Below are 18,648 nucleotides of genomic sequence, written 5' to 3'. Positions count from 1 at the left end.
ATTGGCTTAGGTAATCAAGATCAGATTTCCTATTACTATTTTTAAAATATCTTGATTTTGCCCCGATTTATTTGTCCTACTTCATTCCACAATTCAGAGATAAAGACTTCCCAGACACATTTTAATATGTTGGCCACTATTTTCCCAATCAACATTCTGCTATAAGATTCTCTGATATGATAACAGAATACAATCATAAGAGTCCTGTAAAATTGTGATAGTAATACCAACATTGTCAGATAGGCCAGCCATCTTCTCATGTAGATGCTAATCTGAATATTTCACATCAGCACATACCGATCAGACAACACGACTGTAAATGGAGCGAGAATAACCCAGACATGGGAATGAATGATCAGAATTCAACAAAACATATAATGCTTATTTCTTGTGATGAAATATTATTGACTCCTCCAGATCACAAGCAAACAGCGGATAACATTGATCCATCTCTTCCAGATCGCAAGCGAACAGCAGGTTCTACTCAAAACAACTAATGATTTCAATAACAGAATCCACGTAAGTGGGAAATGGTACACCACATGATGTCGTTATCTACATCTTATTGTTCTTCACCATCTCTTCCACATCGAGCTCTACCGCCAAAACCGGTGAATCCTGGAACATGGCTACGCGGCTGTCACACAAAAAGTAATAGCACACATTTTCAGCTCATGTCCAAAGTATAGGTATAGGAATGATTCGGCGCTGAACCAAACAAAGGGAGCAAGGGTCCTCCTACCTGTTGTCCACTGGGCCATGATCGACGGCTGTTCTTAAAGAGTATATCACCCTGCCAACAATATCAGTCATAGGGACAGGCCCAAATAAGCGGCTGTCCCTAGCTTCCTGCCACCAAAACAATAGCAAACAACTTGTCAAGAGACCTCTGAAATTACGTTTCCTCAACTAAAATACAAAGAAAAAACTGGTCGAACCAAAGCTAACATAATTGTTCACTATTGCTAATTAGTGTACCAAAACACCCATACCTTTGCCTTTAGTGCTTGGTTGTCTGCCACAACCCAGCATTGATCCTTGTCCAGTACAAAGGGTTCGTCCTTCTCGTCAGTAGAGACAATCTCATAGCCTTCCACAGCAGCCAGGCGTCGAACAATTAAATCATCAGATTTCTCCGGGTCCTTCAACAAGACAATGTCCCCAACAAAGACTTCTCTGTTGAAACAAGATGCACCACAAGGCTTTCTGTGAGATCCATCAGTTGACTTAGAAGGAAAGGTGCCGGTCAGCGAGAGCACATGTCACATGTCACATCATGAAACAATTTTGATAGGAATGAACGCTGGTTTATTTATGCAAAATCAACCAATTCGCAACAAGGCTTTCTGTGAGATCCATCAGTTGACTTAAAAGGAGAGAGCAGGTGCCGGTCAGCGCAGCACGTCACAAATTTGATAGGAACGAACGCTGGTTTAATTACGGAAAATTTACCACCTCTATAAATATGTAAAGAAAGTAAATCTCGCACATAATTTTCATCCTATATTTCAGAATTACATTCAAGAGTTGTGCTCAGATTTTTAATTCAAAGATCTTTGCTGGACCTTCTTCTCAAGAGTTCTCTAGGTAGACACAAATTAGTACCCAAGGAGCATTTTTTCATTTTGTAAAACTGCAATATCTGTACCAACATAAAATGTACAACTTGGAGTTTGATGCAAATCGTCTGAGCCATCCAATCTAATTTAACGGCTCAAAAAATTTAAGGCCTCCTCTTATGGATGCCACATGAATCAAATGAATGGCACATCCCTATACCTCAATTCCAAAGGAAATTAAAAATCTACTCCAATCTCTTTTTTCCACTCACTCACATAGGATCGACGCCCTTTTCCTGTATTTTATCCAAATGACTATTCCTGCAATTTTCCTGTGCTTTGCAATCCTCTGTCTTGCACTTGCATTCCTGTCAAATTTCTGCATTTTACCTATTCATGTGTTTCTCAATCTTGCGATTCAAAGCGGCCATAAGTTTAATACTCCCTCCGTTCCTAGATATAAGCCACATAGTTTCTACAAAAATTCCTAATTTGTACATTAATAGTCTCTTAATAGCAGCATGCCAATTATCATTAATGACTCACTCTTTCATGATATGAGAAAGTGCAAAAATTTATTTAACATTTCTTACTCCTGACCCCACGGCTGCCCATTTGCTTCACAGATACTGTGCATTGTGTTAAATTTTATTGTTTTCATAATTCTTTGTTTTTTTGCTATTTCTGTAGACATGCTAATATTGTCACATACTTGCAAACACATAAAATCAGAGGAGGATTTGAATCTGGTAGAATTATATTTTTTAAAGCGTAGTTTAGAGTATACTGGAAAAAGCATTCACTGCATGTGTATGTCTGCAGTAGTTTGCCAAGATACAGGCATCTTCGCTAATGTTATAAGTTGTGTCTGTTTTTTTATCTAACTTAGATCATCTAAGATGCTAACGTCGTTATAAAAAGCACCAAAATACCAGACACGGCCGAAACTGTTGCTCTGGATAGTGCTCTATTTGTTTGGGTAGATACAGCAGCAAATCATATGGAATCACCTTAGTTAACTTTTGCGCTAGAGGTTCTACGCCATAAAACAGACAACCTTAATTCAATGCACAGTACCATAAATATTTGTGTGGAAATTTTGAGTTCGGGCATTACATTGTCAAGTCCGAGATAATATAAGCCTACATTTGTTTACAGTAAAATGCGCATTTGATGGCTCGACAAGGGGTAGAAAGTAAAATGAGCTCATTTGTAAACAAAACAATGGTAACTAGATTCTTATATATGTCCATCTGAACCATTTCTGTAGAACTAGACTACAGCAGTTTATTGCACAGAAATATAAAGGTTAGGAAAAAACAAAAAGACTACTTATACGCAATAGCATGGTACTGATTGGCGAAAAGATTACTTTGGGGATAAAGTGCCATCCTTCCTGACGAGATACAGTGAAGGGTTTATAGGAAAAGGGAGTTTTTTTTTTGAACGAAAGGTTAAGCGTTTAAACACTGATAATACCTAGATTCTGATCCATTGTTCACCTGAACCATTTGCTGAGATTCGATTCAACAAAAAATGTAAATTTTTAAGCAGGAAACAAAGAAGATTACTTTGGGGATAAAGTGGCGAGCTTCCTGACGAGCACAGTTCCTCCAGTGGGGTTCACGACGGGGGCCATGGCCTCGCCCCCTTTGGTCCAGTGCGGGAAGGTGAGCTTCCCCTGGAAGAAGCTCTTCCAGATAGCGTCGCTCAGCTCGGTGCTGTTGATCTGGCCGACGTTGTACTTCTGCATTCGGAACACGAGGAAATGTCAGAAGTGTGAGACCAGGAGAAGGAGTAATCGCTCCACATCTTATTCATAAATTATGCGCACAGTGAGCAGGATCCTAGACAAAAATAGATGTGACGCAATTGATTCGGGCGAGGTTCCTCTTGCATAGGATTTCGTTCTTGGATTGGGTCGAATAACATGCGGGGATCGAGCGGGGGTAGGTAGGAGGAAAGAAGGAAGGAATGGGGGAAGGGAAGGGGGCGTACCTTCCATGAGAGGGAGATGGAGTACTCGAACTTGTGGGCGGCGTAGCGGAACCACGTCGACAGCGAAACCATCCTCTCTCTCCGCCCTTCTTAAGTCCTAGCTCCTGCTACTCCTCGTCCGCCTGTACTGATCCCCTCTCGTCTTGGAGGATTCCTCCTGCTGGGTGCCGGTGAAGGAGGTTGGATTCCTTCTGCTCCCGATCGGAATCCCTGCGGGATGGGCCGGGGACGGCGGCCGGAGGAGCAGGAGGAGGCGACGGCGAGAGTGAGAGAGATGGAGGGGATGCTAGGGTTCTTCTTCGTCCTGATCTTGGACTCGACGAGGACTGTCATCATCAGGGAGTGGCATGGGCCTAATTTACTTGTTGGGCTGTGGCTTTTTCCTCGTTGGGCTGGTATCATTCGTTGGGCTTTGAAGTCTTCTTTTACCTTCTCTTATATATTTCCCATTTCTCAACTTATATTTGATTTTCTTTGTTTTAAAATTGCATTATAATAGAAATTTCCATGTGTGATAACATTTCATGCTCCGCCGAAAATGTTCATGAATCTTGTAAGAAGGCAAACCAAATATGCAACAAAGGAACAAGTTTTTCGTGTGTCCTTTTCAATGTTCATCAAGTTCATTAACAAATTATTATATTCCAACAAAATCATATATTAGATAAACGTTAGCTTATTTCAGTAAAAAATATGTGTGCTTTTTAAAGTAAATCATGTCTACAGAAAAGTTCACGAATTTTAGAGAAAAAGTTAATATGTGTCGTTATGGTCATGTATTTCTAAATAAAGTTAAGGTCTATAGAACAAATAGATAAAAATAAAAAAAATGATAATGGGACAGGAGAGAAGGAAATAGAACAAAGCAAAAAAAAAAAAGGAGGAACAACAAAAATAAATTGAAAGAAAAAACAGAAACATGACATGCAACATCTTTTTCACTTACAAACAAAAGTTTTTTTAGATGCTTAGCAACCAAAGTTGGTCTAGAAAACAACCAACAATAGATATATTAATTAATTCAATATCCGCTAGATCTTGTTGGTCAACGAATCCTAGAAGAAAGTCATTGAAAAAGCTTAAGCAAGTTGTGTTGCCGCCACTGTTCAAAAAATCGTCCGATTCAACAATTAATTAGCTGATTAATCGCTAGTTGATGTTCACTCATTAGCCGATAAACTCATTTATCGTCCGATTAATCGGCCGAGTTGCCTATTAATCGCTAATGGCCAGCCGATCGAGTTGATGCTGATAAACGATTTCCTCAGCATTGGCCTATGCAATCCTCCTGATCTTCTCCTAGTCATGATTTCTTACAATTATATTTTGTTTTCATATAGTTTTCATGTAATCTATATGCGACAAGATCCGTAGACTTTATTTTCTGCTTGCAAGACATTTTTTTTTTGGCTGTAATAGACAAATGTTAGTTTCTTTGTTATGCAATGAAACTAGGGATGAGATCCCTTTTGATAAAAAAAAAATCAATTGTTACTATTGGTGTTTGGTAAGGAGAAAAGGATGTGTAAAAAGCTAATTTGTCACAACAGTTAAAAATGAGAGAGATTATAGTGATATCATGTATTATACCATTTGGAACTAGAAACAATAATGTTGAACAGAACTTGTACATAATTTTCGCTAAAATTATACAAATTAGAAAATACAATAAAATTATGATACTACCAAGTAATATCATGCATTATGAAGATAGTATGTGCCGCAAAAGCAGTAAAACCTGCCAACTGCATCCACTAATTAACCCGCAGCACGTCCTTTTTTACTAAAGCTGTAAGCAAATGGACTCTACATAATTCACTGTTGGAAGTTGGAAAAGGCGATGCCTACGCAACGCTTAAGCATGATTACGCACTAGGCAATAGACAAATACCTCGCCTAGCTAGGGCATAAACAAAAGCCTAGGCAGTGCAACCAATAAATTGCCACCTCCAATAAGAAATCATGTCATACTTCGCTCAGGGGTCAGATAGGTAATTTTACATGGTGGTTGTTGGTAATTTTCTCATTTACATGTTCTAAATTAATGTGTTCTCAAAAAAATATCCTATATGCACACCTGATGGTAAAAATATGTGCCCACCTAGGCTACGCTCCTCGAAATAGGCTTTCGCCCCGCTATATTAATATAGCAACCAACCGATACAACAAGCACGCTGGGGCTGCAGCACAACCAAGCCCAAAAGGAAACACAAGAGAAAAGAAAGAGAAAACAAAGCCGACACCGGCAGCTTGACAAGAACAAGAATGACTCGCAACCGCTGCGCCCTCCAGAGAATGCTACCACACTCCTAGCACGCCGAATCGCCGCGTATCAAGCAACAACTTCAACAAGGAAAGTGACGAAGACACCACTGCTGCCCGGACTAGTCCTAGGGTTTCCCCCGATACGCGGAAGGGATTGGGGAGGAGGGACTACCGACGCCCTTCAGGAAGGCAAGGCGACACCCGCAGGCGTCACCGCGTCGGTGTCGGGCCTGCCGACAAGATTTCTCCCGTCCCCCAACTCACAAACCCGGACGATTCAACGTGCTCCACCAGACTTGCCGCCCACCAGCACACACCACCGCGATCTTGAGGCCATCCTCGCTGTCTCGCTGTGGTTGCCGGACCTAGGCTACGCTTAAGGCGCTTAAGCACTGTTTAACATTAGGCGAATGCCAACTGCTTCGCTTACGCCTAGCGATTTTGCTAACCTCAACATAAAATTAGCATGTAGGATCATAACTTAACCTCCGCTAGAAGTGCAAATAATATCCTTTTGCTTTGCCATCCTTGATCAAAGCGCACTGAGCTCAACTCGAGCAATCTCCTTTGCCATGAGAATATGAGATCCTTCAGAGCCCATGGTCTTACTCTAATTCTACAGTGGCATCAGGCATGCGAATGATGCGATTCATTCGACAGAGATCGAACCCATTTCACCTTTTTCTTTCTTTTTCGAAATTGGTGAAAATTGGCGAATTTGACAGGCAGTGTAATGTTGGCGCGCCTACCAATCAAGATGTTTCGCATTAATTCAACTCAAACTCAAGCTCAAACTCAACACTTTGCATACGCTACATGTACAATTCACCATACTACTGCAATCCACCGTACTGCACAAAGTCAGCTCCAGGTACTTGAAGCTGGAGCGGGTGGTCGTCGGAGATCCTGAGAAGCTCCTCCAGGTAGTCAGCGCCCAGGTCCTCCAGCTCCACCACGAACCGCGTCTGCCCGGTCGTGCCATTGCTGCAAATCTTGCTCTTCCTCCTCCTACCGCCGCCCGTCGCCGCCGCCTCTGTCACCATCTCGGCCTTGCTGCGCCTCCTCCTCTTGCAGTGCCGCCGCTTGAGCGCCAGGACGGGCGAGCCGCCGGTGCCCGTGGGCGTTGTGGAGACGGCACTGAGCTCTAGCGCGCGGAGCGACTCCTGGACGCGGTCTACGGGGAAGTTGAGCGCCGTGGCCGCGCCACGCGAAGACAACGCCGCCTGGTCGTAGGCCATCGCGGCGGCCTCGGCGGTGCCAAAGGTTCCCAGCCACACGCGCGCGCCGCCTCGCGTCGAGTCGCGGATCTCCGCCGCGAACCTGCCCCACGGCCGCGCACGCACGCCGATGAACGAAGTCGCCGCCGCCGGTTTGCGGCGCGGTTCCCGTCCCGCACCCGCGTAGACCATCTCGCCGCTGCTAAAGTCGGATGGGAACGAGTCCGAGGAGGAGGAGGAGGTGGAGCAGGATGGGTTGTTGCCGGCGCCCATGTAGCCGGGGTAGAGCATCTCGCCGCTGCTCAAGTCGGATGGGAATGAGTCTGAGGAGGAGCAGAAGGGATCGGCGGCGCCATTGAATCCGGTGTAGTACACGTCGCCGCCGGTCAAGTCGGACGGAAATGAGTCCGAGGAGGAGCAGGAGGGATTAGCAACGGCGCTCGTGTAGTACATGGCGCCGGCTTGGTTGTGACGCTGATGATCCATGTGTATGTGTGGGTGGAGATGCTGATGATCCAAGCTTATCGAGCTGAGCGTTGAGGACGAAGCTAACTGAGCAGGTGGGTTAATATAGAGCTGATCGAGCCAGCGTCGGGGTTTGACAAAATTCTGTGTTGACTATTTCACAGAAACACTAATCACTTGGCCGGGCTAACATAGGGCGGCTGAATAAGACAACCTTGCTCGGGTCACTCATCGTTAAGCGTAAGGAATATGATAATTTCCGCACCAAAATCAGCATCGAATTCATTTTAAGGTATCTATATCCGATTTTGAACAATCTGACGGATAAGGATATCCAATTTTAAAATGATGTTTCGAATACTGTATAAGACTAGCACAATACCCGTGCGTTGCTACGGCAATCATTTGTTTAGTACATGCTTAAAATAAATTTATTTTAAAGTTATTGACTCCAATTGATAAATTAAAACACGTACGTCTTCTTTACAACATGCTTGGCTCCTAGTTTATTATTATGTGTTAGTTGCATTCCTGCAAATTTGCCACTGTCCATATAATGCATTCCTTCGTTAGAAGTAATATTATGTAATCCATTATTTAAATTTCCCAACAATCATCATACTTTCTTACAACCATAGAAAAAATGACTAATGTGAATGTCACAACCTTGTTATGGAATTGATCGGACCTGTTGATGTGTTTGTTATTCATAAATGAAATATGGTCCAGCAACTCCTTGTGTGCAACATATTCTAGCACTCGTAAGTGGATTATTCTGAACTAACAACAAACTACAGGAAAAGAATAAATTTATTATAAAATAAAGTACATTCAGCAAGTCGAAGAACTGGTACCCTTTTGTAAGGTTTTTGTGAGAAAATCCGAATTTTGCATTGGCCAATTATCTGACATCAAGTAAACAAAATGGATACACGCTCTGTCATATTTAGCACCTACTTCGGCTCTTCTCATAACCCTTCGCCCGGACCATCTTTCCCTCGTCGGTCACCATCTGAGAGGCTTTAAACAGAAATTCCTTCCACATATGATCTCGGCGACCTGCAATTTAGTCCCATGTTACAATCTTAAAAACAATTAAATATCCTACGTATTTCGATCGGCTAGCGTTTGACATCCAAGATCTCACGTGTACTAAGCAAGTAGCAAATATCCTAGCAGCAAACCACATCAGCAAGCTAGCAAGTTGCAAACAGGCAAAAGGGCACGTGAAGCTTTGTGCACGCGCCGCGGCCATGACCAGCAGCAGGAGTGCGCAGAGGCCGTGGTGTAGGGCACGCCGGGGTTTCCTGTAAGCAGCTGAAGCGGCGGTGTCCGTGCACTTGGCTCGCAGGCTGGGACGGCGCCACACACACGAAACAACGGTCCCGGACGTGGTTGGGCCGTGCTTGCCCAAAAATCAGAGGATGGTTTACAAATATTACAGACGCAGACGTATGCTAATTGGACTCGAACAGCCGATCGATCTGTTTTTCTTAAACCAGAACACGATCATAACTGTCGATCGGATCAGGTGGGGTTGGTTTGACGAACCATCACCAACCATCACGACCTGTTTCAATTTAATAGTAAAGATATGACATAGCAAATAGTATGCGGATCCAAAATTTAATTATTAGTATAATTTGAAGGTTTTAAACTCCATAATCCGATTTTTCAGTCAAAAGCCAACGCCAACCTTGCAAGGCTGCAAATTTTAGCATATGATTTTAGCAAATTTTAGCAAGGCTGCAAGGTTAGTGGGTATTGAGTTACCAAATTCATTTGGCAAGCATGCTTAGCTCAAAATTTCTATCAATGTTCAAATTTTAGCATATCGTGTCTCTTTTTTCTTAACTGTACAAGTTTAAATCTCTCTAAAGAATTGCAAAAACTATAACTACCTACCAATGAAAGCATATAGCCGACTATCTTTATTTCTGGTTCAAGTTCGCCCATTTATGATTCGAATCCGTAGTGCCGTATATCCGCATCCGAATCTGAAACTGATCAATATTCGCTCCGATCCTAATCTGAGAAAAATATATGGTATGAGTAAAATTCGATCCGATCCGTTTACGCCTCTAGTCATTGTAGGTCCCTGATGGTGCTTGCTTCCAACTTCCTGGCTATGGAAATTACCCTGCTTGCTAGAAGTGCACATCCCACGACTGAATTCGGTCTCAGTTCTGTGACATGTGTAGTTTGCTTCAAATTGTAAATTGATCAATGTATGTTATTTGTTTGAATGTTAACAAACAAACCCTAGCAAAGGTATTATTCAGATCCAATCGACCAGCCACAACTCTGGCCGAAAAGGAAGGGGTGATTGTCTCTCCCACATTGTTTCGATAGTTTTCTTTGGTTGAGTTTGGTATGTCTCAAATAAAATTTACCTAACTTCAAATCTATCTCGACAACGCATGGTCTTGTGTTGTTAAGAATCTTGGGAGATTTTGTTTGGCTAGTATCGGTGGTTCTTGTCGCCGTGTGACTCTTCTAGCGTCATCATAATGTTGCCTTGTTGAACAACCACTTCTTTTGAGTATTTGCGAGCAAGGTTGTGGGCCTGGTCGAACCATGGCAATTAGTTGTCTGCCTAGATCAAGCTAGTGCCGCATTGATATGTTTGACGTGGTTATCAATATCTACCTTATGTGATGGTCTGTCATTGTAGTTAGCCAACAAGGTTTGATTATTTGCAACTCACTATATGTACTTCAGTGGCTAGATTTCTCGACGTTGTCCATCGCAGACAAAAGGTTTAAGGGTTTATTGCCGGGGTTAGTTTTGCTACAGCCCCGACGAGAACTTTTGCAAACAATAGCATCATTGTCATGTTTATGCTCCTGGCACCGTGTTAGTATTCACAAGACCTACCTATATTCAGCCCTCGGTATTGGCACGGTGAAATCTCCTCTTTGTCACTCAACATGGAGTTGTTGAGCCAAGTGCACACACAAAAAACCCGCATAAACATGACAATGATGCTATTGTTTTACTTCACCAACTAAACCGTTTGTAGCTTCCATGGTACTTCGTATAGCATATCTGATAATCATGATGATAAGTAGTCTGGTTTTATTTCTTGTGTTAAGATCATTAGTTTTTTTGGGGTACCTAGATGGCTCTATACTCCCTATTTGGTAAAATGTAGTGGATGTTAGTTTTAGTCAAAGTCAAACTTTGTATATTTTTTGTACTTGGTGTGTATTTATAAAGTTTGATTTTGAGTAAAATTAAGATGTACTACACTTCAGGAAATATGTTATTCTCGCTGCCGGTTTGTCGTATGTGTGCGATCTATGTGCCTTGAGGATTCCTCTCAATCATTTTTTTTTTTAACAGGAAAGGTCCCGAAGGACCAAGGGCTTCATTCATTATGCGGTGGAGTACATTTTACAAAATGGCCTGAAGGAAACAAGCAAATTACAACCTAGCCCTTACAAATTGCACTGAGGATCCTAGAGTAAAACAGAGAAACGCGATCAGGTCCAGCTCCTTCTTCACCGCGACAAAGCTCGCCGGAGTCAACCTCTATGCCACCGGGGACAAAACCACTTGGGTCGCAGAGGTGGGAGCTAACTCCGACGACACTGGAGATCCTCCGGGTCGCATGAGCGCTTGACGGAGGTTGTAGTTGCCCTGGAGGGGCCGCCCTTCGGCCGTGAAGTACGGCGATAGTGGCGTCGTGGTAGTCCTCCGGTGGAGGGGCTGCCTTCCAGCCATAGGATACGACGACAGTGGCGCCGTGAATAGCCTCCAAGTTGAAGCCGAGAAGCTTCCCTGCTGCGAATGAAGTGGCCGACGACGAGCAGGTGGGCAACCCTCTTCTCTCTCACCACCATGATGAGAAGAGAGGAGGAGGCCACCGCAGCATCGACAGAGACCAGATCCGCGAGAGATGGCTTTATTTACGGAGATCCTCATCTCCCTCCGCCGCCACACCTCTAGCTCCGACCGCCGGAGCTCCATGAGGTCGAGGAAGAAGACGATGCGGCGCCAGATCCAGCCGATGGGATCCGCCACCTCTCTCCCGGCATACGCGCCATACACCACTAGGGACCATAACCTACACCTACCACTACTGCTATGTACTCCGGCGCCATCTCCTCTCCAACTCCGGCCGGCTAGCCCGACGGAGAGGGAGGAGGAGCGGCCCGGTGAGGATGAGGATAAGGTCAGGAACTGTAGCAAGTTGAGAGGAGGGAAGGGGGAAATGAGCCCAACCGATTCCTCTCAATCATACAAACCTGGAAGGACGTCACATTCCAAAAAGGAATATCTTTTGTTATTCAATTGCCGGACTAAATTTTGTAGTAGTGAGGTCGTTCCAGCTATGACCAACCACTCACATGCAGCAGTATTAAACTAAGACCTCCTGAAAAAAATAAAGAGAAGCTTCCTATGAAATGGATCGGGACGGGCAACGCCGTTGATCTAAAAACAGAAATGAAGGTTCGGAGACGGCTCAGAGGCGACGTGAGCAGCCGCCGCCTTCCCTACTTTTCTCTCTGATGGCGGTCCAAATCGAGTGCAGTCACCACCGGCAGCCAAAGCGAATAAACGACGTAATACTAGTGTATATCTATCTCCATCCTAGGTTTATCGGGACAGTGCTATCCTGGATCTTGACTGCAACAACACAAGCCGTTTCCGAATACTTTCCCAGGTTCCGGATACAGAGAACCAAGGCTGCGATTTTAGCTAATGCCATGACTATTCCAGTCAACTTGAATATCTTTGAGTTTGTTAGTAATTCCTAGTGTAATCGCAAAAGATAAAAACAAATTCAAGGACAGGTACATGTGTGGACGTGCACTATAATATGTGGTAGCATTTGTAACAGACAAATTGGATCCAGATTTGAGCAGGTGGAGTTCACTAAAATTATCCCGCGATGATTAAACCTTCGAGTTCAATTCTTGAGTTTTCCCTAAAATATGTAAATAGTGAACCACTTGGAAAAATAATTATTTAAAAGTAAAATATGTACCTAAATTTAATCAACTTGAACTCAGGTAGTAATAGTGCACATAACACACCCAGTTGTAGATAATTATTATGTGAAGCTGCAAATCTTCCTTCTATAATATATACTTTTTTCCTTTTTGAGAAGGATATTTTTATATGCTGAATTACAGAAGGCATCTTTGTTGAAGTCCCTCTTGACGAACGAGAAAGGTTCAACTTCTTTTCATTTGACTTCTTTGTTCTTCCGCCTTGAAGTCGCACCCAATTGTCAAAGCTCAACGTTTCTTAGACATAAACTGAAGAAGTCTCCCCTTCTTCATCTTGGTCGTGGCCGTTCGAGATGAAGAATGAAAATAAACACGAAACTAACATAGTTTTCCGACAAACTTAATAATAACATATGAATCATCTATGCATGGATCCGATATAGATATTGTGAAACAAGTACACATCATTCTGTAATAAAGAACAAGCATGCAAGTTCTATAGTGAGTTCGAAAAATAGCTCATCCACCGCCAGGGAGGTATATCGGCTTCTTTGACTTCTATAATCTAATGCTCTAGGCTACCATGATGCATATTACATAACCAAAGGGTAATCACATGCTAGTGCTTTAGAACCTCTGGTTGCTAGAAAACAACAAAGTTGCAACTTTAAGTTTATTTAAACATTTAGAAAAACAGTCTACCTTTGCAAAATTGACAAAGAACCTGCCTTCTACGTAAAAAAATATAAAAAGATGACATGTCGCTTTGGAGCAAAAGCATAAGGTTCTAGATTTCTCCATCACTACAAAACTACAATGGCCAACAAGTACTTTTAAATACAAAATGGATTGTATCAGTTTTGTATCACATAATTAATCCAAATAATATTGGACAATCAGATTGCATGTCGGTTATTCCGAGACGAATTGCTCAATGTCTTAGTCTAAAAGGGAGAAATCTCCGCTTTCTTCATATTGGTCATGATTTTTAAGAAGATAAAACAAAATATAGTTTTACCAACATATTTAATCCGAAACCAATATAGTTTCCTATCTTCGTCTTGGTCGTGGTCTTTCGCGATGAAAAGAGAAAATAAATATGAAACAAATATAGTTTGACAAAAAACTTAATACTAACATATGAATCATGTAGGCAGGTTCTTGTACAGATATTGTGAAGGAAGTACACAACATCCTCCAATAAGTACATACGCCCATCTTTGACTTCTATAATCTAGGCCACCATGATGCATATTACATGACCAAAGGGTAACACACATTCTCGTGTGTGTTTTAACCCGATTAGTTGTGGAAAAATAAAATAAAACAAAATTGCAGTTCCAAGTTAATTTGAACACATAGAAAAAAATGTGACATGCCGATTAACAACAAAAACATTTGTAGTTCTCTTCAAGTCATGACTACAAAAGCACAACGATGAAAAAGTGCTTTTTTAATACAAATGGATGTTACCAATTTAGGATCACAAAATCCACATAATGTTGGGAAATTAAATATGTTTTCATATCTTATGCACAATCCAAATTAGAATTTCTGCTCAACATTTTAGTCAAAAAGAGAAGAATTCCCCCTTCTTCGCCTTGATTTTGCTCTTTTGAGATAAAGAAAATAAATAAATACGAAAAAGAATATAGTTTGAACCAAAAAAGTATCATATCAATCATCAAGGAAGGTTCCAACACTATATACTGTAGAATGATATACGAAGGTTCCTGGATGAGATATTAAATTGTATTCTCATTTTTCATCTGATGTTGCGCAAGATGTGCGACCTGTCTCCCGGAGAGTTATGGCTTAGGAGTCTCAAGCTGCTAGTGAGCATCTGAGTACAGAGAAGTGTTTATTATGCATGTCAGTTTGTTGTGATGCTTTTGTTTCAGTTCTCTTGACGGCGTTCCGTTAATATTTCCTAGGAGTAGAACAATTTGGTGAGGCCACATCATCTGCCACCATCATTTTTATTTTTATTTGGTGAATGCCATTTATCTTCATCTTCTCCGGTTTCTCTCAGACAATTGATTTCTCTTTAGTAGGGATGTAAATGGATCGGATTAGATTGGATTTTGCTCATATCATATCCTTTATCACTTTCCCGAATTTGGATATTGACCGGTTTCGGGTTCAAATGCAGATACACCAGATTGCGGATTCGAATTGAAAACGGGCCGGACTTGCACCGGAACAAAAAGTAGTCATACATATGTTCTTATCAGTAGATAGGTATAGTTTTTGCAAATTTAGAGAGGTATTTAAACTTTGAGTGTTGTGTAGTTAAGAAAATAAAGACACAATTTCCGCTAAAATTCAAGCATGGATAAAAACTTGGACCTAAAAAATTGGATTATCAAGCTTAAAACCTTTAGATTATCCTAATTAATTTTGGATAATCCATATCCGCATGTTATTTGATATACCATATCCTATACCGTATCCGGAGCACCACATCGTAACTGGATATCCTTATCTGACGGATTCTTCAGAATCGGATATGAAAACCTTAAGATGGATTCGGGCCCAGTTTCAGCGTGAAAACTATCCTATCCCCATCCATTTATGCTCCTACTCTTCATCTCATATAGGTTTCTAGTCATTATCATGTTATTAGGAATAATAATCTTGCATAGTCGTGTTAGACTCAGAGTTGGAAAGTGTCGACTGTTAGGAGTAATCTTGCATAATCTTTAGCACGCGTTTCCACTCAACGCTAAAGATGATGATTAGACGATCGACTGGGTATGTAACAATTCATCACACTGCACAAACGCATCTGCTGGTACTTGAAGCTGAAGCGCGTCGTCGGTGATCACGAGGAGCTCCTCCAGGTAGTCGGCTCCCAGGTCCTCCAGCTCCACAATGAACCGCTTCTCATCGGCCATTTCACTACCGCTCTTGTTCTTCCTGCGCGCCGCCGCTAGCTCGGCCTTGTTGCGCCTCTTCCTCTTGCAGTGCCGCCGCTTGAGCGCCAGGACGGGCGAGCCGCCGGTGCCCGTGGGCGTCGTGGAGCCGGCGGTGGCGCCGAGCGCGAGTGCGCGGAGCGACTCCTCGACGCGGTCCACGGGGAAGTTGAGTGGCGTTGCCGCGCCGCGCGAGGACAGCGCGGCCTGGTCGTACGCCATCGCGGCGGCCTCGGCGGTGCCGAAGGTTCCCAGCCACACGCGCGCGCCGCCCCGCGTCGAGTCCCGGATCTCCGCCGCGAACCTGCCCCACGGCCGCGCGCGCACGCCGATGTACGACGCCGCCCGCCGTCTCCTTGCCGGCTCCACCTCCACCGCGTTGATCATCTCGCCGCTGCTTGAGTCGAAAGAGAATGACTCCGAGCTGGAGGGGTTGGCGGCGCCCATGCAGCTGGTGTAGTTTTGATGCCGGAACGACGCCGCCTGGCTTCTTGCCTGCTCCACCTCCGCCGCGTCGATCATCTCTCCTCTGCTCAAGTCGAATGGAAATGAGTCCGTCGAGGAGTAGGAGCAGGAGGGATTAGCGGCGGCGCTCGTGTAGTCGCCGGCGTAGTAGTACATGGCGTCGCCGTGGTTCTGATGATGATCCATGTCCATGTTTGTGACTGTGTAGGGCGTGAGTACGTGGTGCTTGGTGTGCTTCCTGTCCTGATCGATCGAGCTTAATTACAGGGCTGAGCGTTGAGATTTGAGAACGAGGCTCGCAAAGCGGGTGGGTTAATATAGAGCTAGCTGAGCGTTGGGGTTTGACAAAAAAAATTGTGTTGACACTGTTTGACAGATAATAATCCTGACCTAGTCAACGGACGGTGCCTCTGCAGCGCTATAAAATATGGCAAGTTGGGGAGTTGGAAAGTTTGTCTGTTTTGGGAGTGTAGCTCCCCGAAGGTGCTTCCTAATGTACAATGGAATGAAAATATTGGATGAATACAGTCTCAATTCCATGACGTATATTTATTTTATTATTCAACAATAAATTAATTTATGTTACTCTCCGCCCCCCTCCTAAAATGAAAGGCGTTTTAAACTTTTTTCTTATTTGTAGCATTTAGCATCTATTTGACAATGATTTTGAATTATAATGTCTACAAAATTAACGCAGAACATAATACAAAATTAAGTGTCTCGCAAACAAATACAACATACCATTATTATATGTTTGAATGTGTTCAACTAAATGGTTTTTTTTGGTTAATTTGAGGTGATAAGCTTATTAGTTTTTATGCACTAAAATCAATAACTATTGTTGCTACTAGTGTTAATTGCGGTATTCAAATGTCGTCAATAGTGCTGATGGTTGCATCTATACATGACCTTTCCCCTAGAAATACCATACATGACCTTGAAATCAAAGGACAACATCTAGCCTATCAAAGAAATTCTCTTCAAAATAGGTAGGCAATACACACTCGTCTATTCGAAACTTTGCTGCTCCAAATTAACTCCGAAGTCTCATACCGTTCTTGACAAAAGGAGGAAAATTTTCTTCTAGAAAGGGTGTTGTGAAGCTAATGGAGAAATGTGCAGATTGTTTACCAACCAATCAAGTTTGCCTCCCCTTGCATTCACTGGTTGCAACAACTACATCGTAGTGGTTACCATATTGTATATACCTATTGTTGAAGGATCCTGTATACCCATCACCACCCGTCTCCCCCTCCTGGTCTCTCTCGAATCTCCGCTTCTGGTCTTCTCCACAGTCTCACCGGGCCAGACCGGAGTGTCTCCCGCTGGCGTTGCCTTTAGATTTAGGGGTAGTTTTTTCCTAGGATTTACCTATATGGAGTATGAGGGTAGTTGGGTGGTTTCAGGTAGACAAAACCACCTCGCCATAGCTCTCCTTCTCTTCGCCGCGTCCTGCTGGTGGCAGACGGAGGCGCAACTGTGCAAGTGATGGCGAGGGGGCTATGCATCTCTCCAAATAAAGTCTACAGCTAGAGTTTTGAGTCGGGCTTTTCGGATCAGCCCTGGCTCTACGGGGCTTCTCGCTTAGCGGCAGAGCTCCCATGGAGGGAGCCGAAGGCGGCGGCGGTGATGGAGTCGAGCAGCTCCTTCAATAAGGTCCGATCTGTGGCCTTCAGTTGCTGCAAATCATCTCTACATCTGCCTCCTCCGACTCGTGGCGGGAGTTCGGAGTCTGACGGCGGATTTGTTTTCATGGTGCAGTGTTTGACAGCCAGGTCTTGCTGTGGGGTTTCAAGCAGGAGTGAGGCCATGTTCTCCTCTGCATCTCTCCCGGGTAGAGTTGAGGAGGGGGCATTTTGCTGAACTTCGGATCGGGAGTCTGCGGCACTGGAGTTGTGACACCATTGATAGAGCTCCATCCTCGGCGACCAAATATTGTCTGCCGACTCAGTTGGCCTTAGGGTGGCCTTTTGATTCGCCGGTGAAGGATCCCGGCGTTTCCTCAACCACCAAGAGGAGGCTCTCATCGAAGTACCAGACGGCGACCCACGTTTTCCTAGCGCCAAGTGGTGATGTCCCCGACACAGAGGAAGATGGCCGTGTTCGGCACTTCCGCTGCAACGACGATCAGAGAGGACCCGATTGCTTTTTCAACTTACTTCCTAGGGTCTTCTCTGTAAATTTTAAGGACTTATTAGCTTTATGTTTATTCTGTAGGGTCCTTACTGCATGTGTACATGTACTACTGAATTAATGAAGGTGTCCAGACCCTTCGGGGTCTCTCCTTGTTCAAAAGAAAAAAAAACTACATCGCCCATATTTCTCCAAGCCGTGATCACGGTTCCCGAGTCAATGTTGGCAACTGTAATGCAAGCCTAGTGCATATTATGATGAAGATTATATTGGAGATGACACACAGACCCTGATTGATCGCTCGATTAACGGCGCTACTCAATCCTAGAGCTTGAATCAACCGTGTTTGTGGCCGCTAGGAAGACCTACAAGCCGTGGGGCGGTCGACGAGGTGATAGGGAACACATAATGGATCAACGACGCATATGGAATGTTGAATGCGCGAGGAATTGTCCATTTGGCGAGAGGTTTAGCGAATCTACCTCTACCTGGGATATCCTATCATCATGGTGATAAGTAGTTATTCAGGACTTCGTGTTGCCATAATTGGTCAGTCCGTCAGTACTATATTTTTTCCTGCTTAATCACGGATTGATGTTGTTCGTCGTTTGTGGCTCGACCGATGTGACTTGAAGGATTCCTCGATCTCAAACGCAACCCGGAGGACGCAGGT

General features: G+C 43.6%; 3 protein-coding genes across 3 annotated transcripts; all 3 read right to left on the bottom strand.

Annotated features, from left to right (window-relative positions):
* Window positions 1-361: 361 nt before the first annotated feature.
* LOC127331047 (mitochondrial ATP-independent inner membrane protease subunit 2) lies at window positions 362-3,872 on the bottom strand. Its single transcript, XM_051357126.2, has 5 exons — window positions 3,558-3,872; window positions 3,131-3,306; window positions 993-1,176; window positions 743-849; window positions 362-637 (listed from the first exon to the last, which is right to left on the bottom strand). The coding sequence occupies exons 1-5, from the start codon at window positions 3,627-3,629 to the stop codon at window positions 556-558; spliced, it is 621 nt and encodes a 206-aa protein (XP_051213086.1). The 5' UTR covers window positions 3,630-3,872; the 3' UTR covers window positions 362-555.
* Window positions 3,873-6,616: 2,744 nt separating this feature from the next.
* Window positions 6,617-7,630, bottom strand: LOC127331044 (ethylene-responsive transcription factor ERF094-like). Its single transcript, XM_051357122.2, has one exon. It carries the CDS (start codon window positions 7,523-7,525, stop codon window positions 6,656-6,658), a length of 870 nt encoding a protein of 289 aa, XP_051213082.1. The 5' UTR covers window positions 7,526-7,630; the 3' UTR covers window positions 6,617-6,655.
* A 7,438-nt stretch (window positions 7,631-15,068) lies between these two features.
* On the bottom strand, window positions 15,069-16,103 carry LOC127329697 (uncharacterized). The gene has a single exon (XM_051356169.2). It carries the CDS (start codon window positions 16,032-16,034, stop codon window positions 15,201-15,203), a length of 834 nt encoding a protein of 277 aa, XP_051212129.1. The 5' UTR covers window positions 16,035-16,103; the 3' UTR covers window positions 15,069-15,200.
* Window positions 16,104-18,648: the final 2,545 nt, after the last annotated feature.

Source organism: Lolium perenne, chromosome 2 (genome assembly GCF_019359855.2).
Source record: "Lolium perenne isolate Kyuss_39 chromosome 2, Kyuss_2.0, whole genome shotgun sequence".
NCBI classification, from domain to species: domain Eukaryota; kingdom Viridiplantae; phylum Streptophyta; class Magnoliopsida; order Poales; family Poaceae; genus Lolium; species Lolium perenne.
The sequence above is the reverse complement of the archived record's forward strand: the minus strand, read 5'-3'. Positions and strand labels throughout refer to the sequence as shown.

Coding starts and splice junctions, on each gene's coding strand:
- LOC127331047 (XM_051357126.2), bottom strand. CDS start 3,629: ATGGTTTCGCTGTCGACGTGGTTCCGCTACGCCGCCCACAAGTTCGAG. Junction 3,307..3,557: donor CCATCTCCCTCTCATGGAAG/GTACGCCCCCTT, acceptor TTCCGAATGCAG/AAGTACAACGTCGGCCAGAT. Junction 1,177..3,130: donor CTCGCCACTTTATCCCCAAA/GTAATCTTCTTT, acceptor TTGTTTCAACAG/AGAAGTCTTTGTTGGGGACA.
- LOC127331044 (XM_051357122.2), bottom strand. CDS start 7,525: ATGGATCATCAGCGTCACAACCAAGCCGGCGCCATGTACTACACGAGC.
- LOC127329697 (XM_051356169.2), bottom strand. CDS start 16,034: ATGGACATGGATCATCATCAGAACCACGGCGACGCCATGTACTACTAC.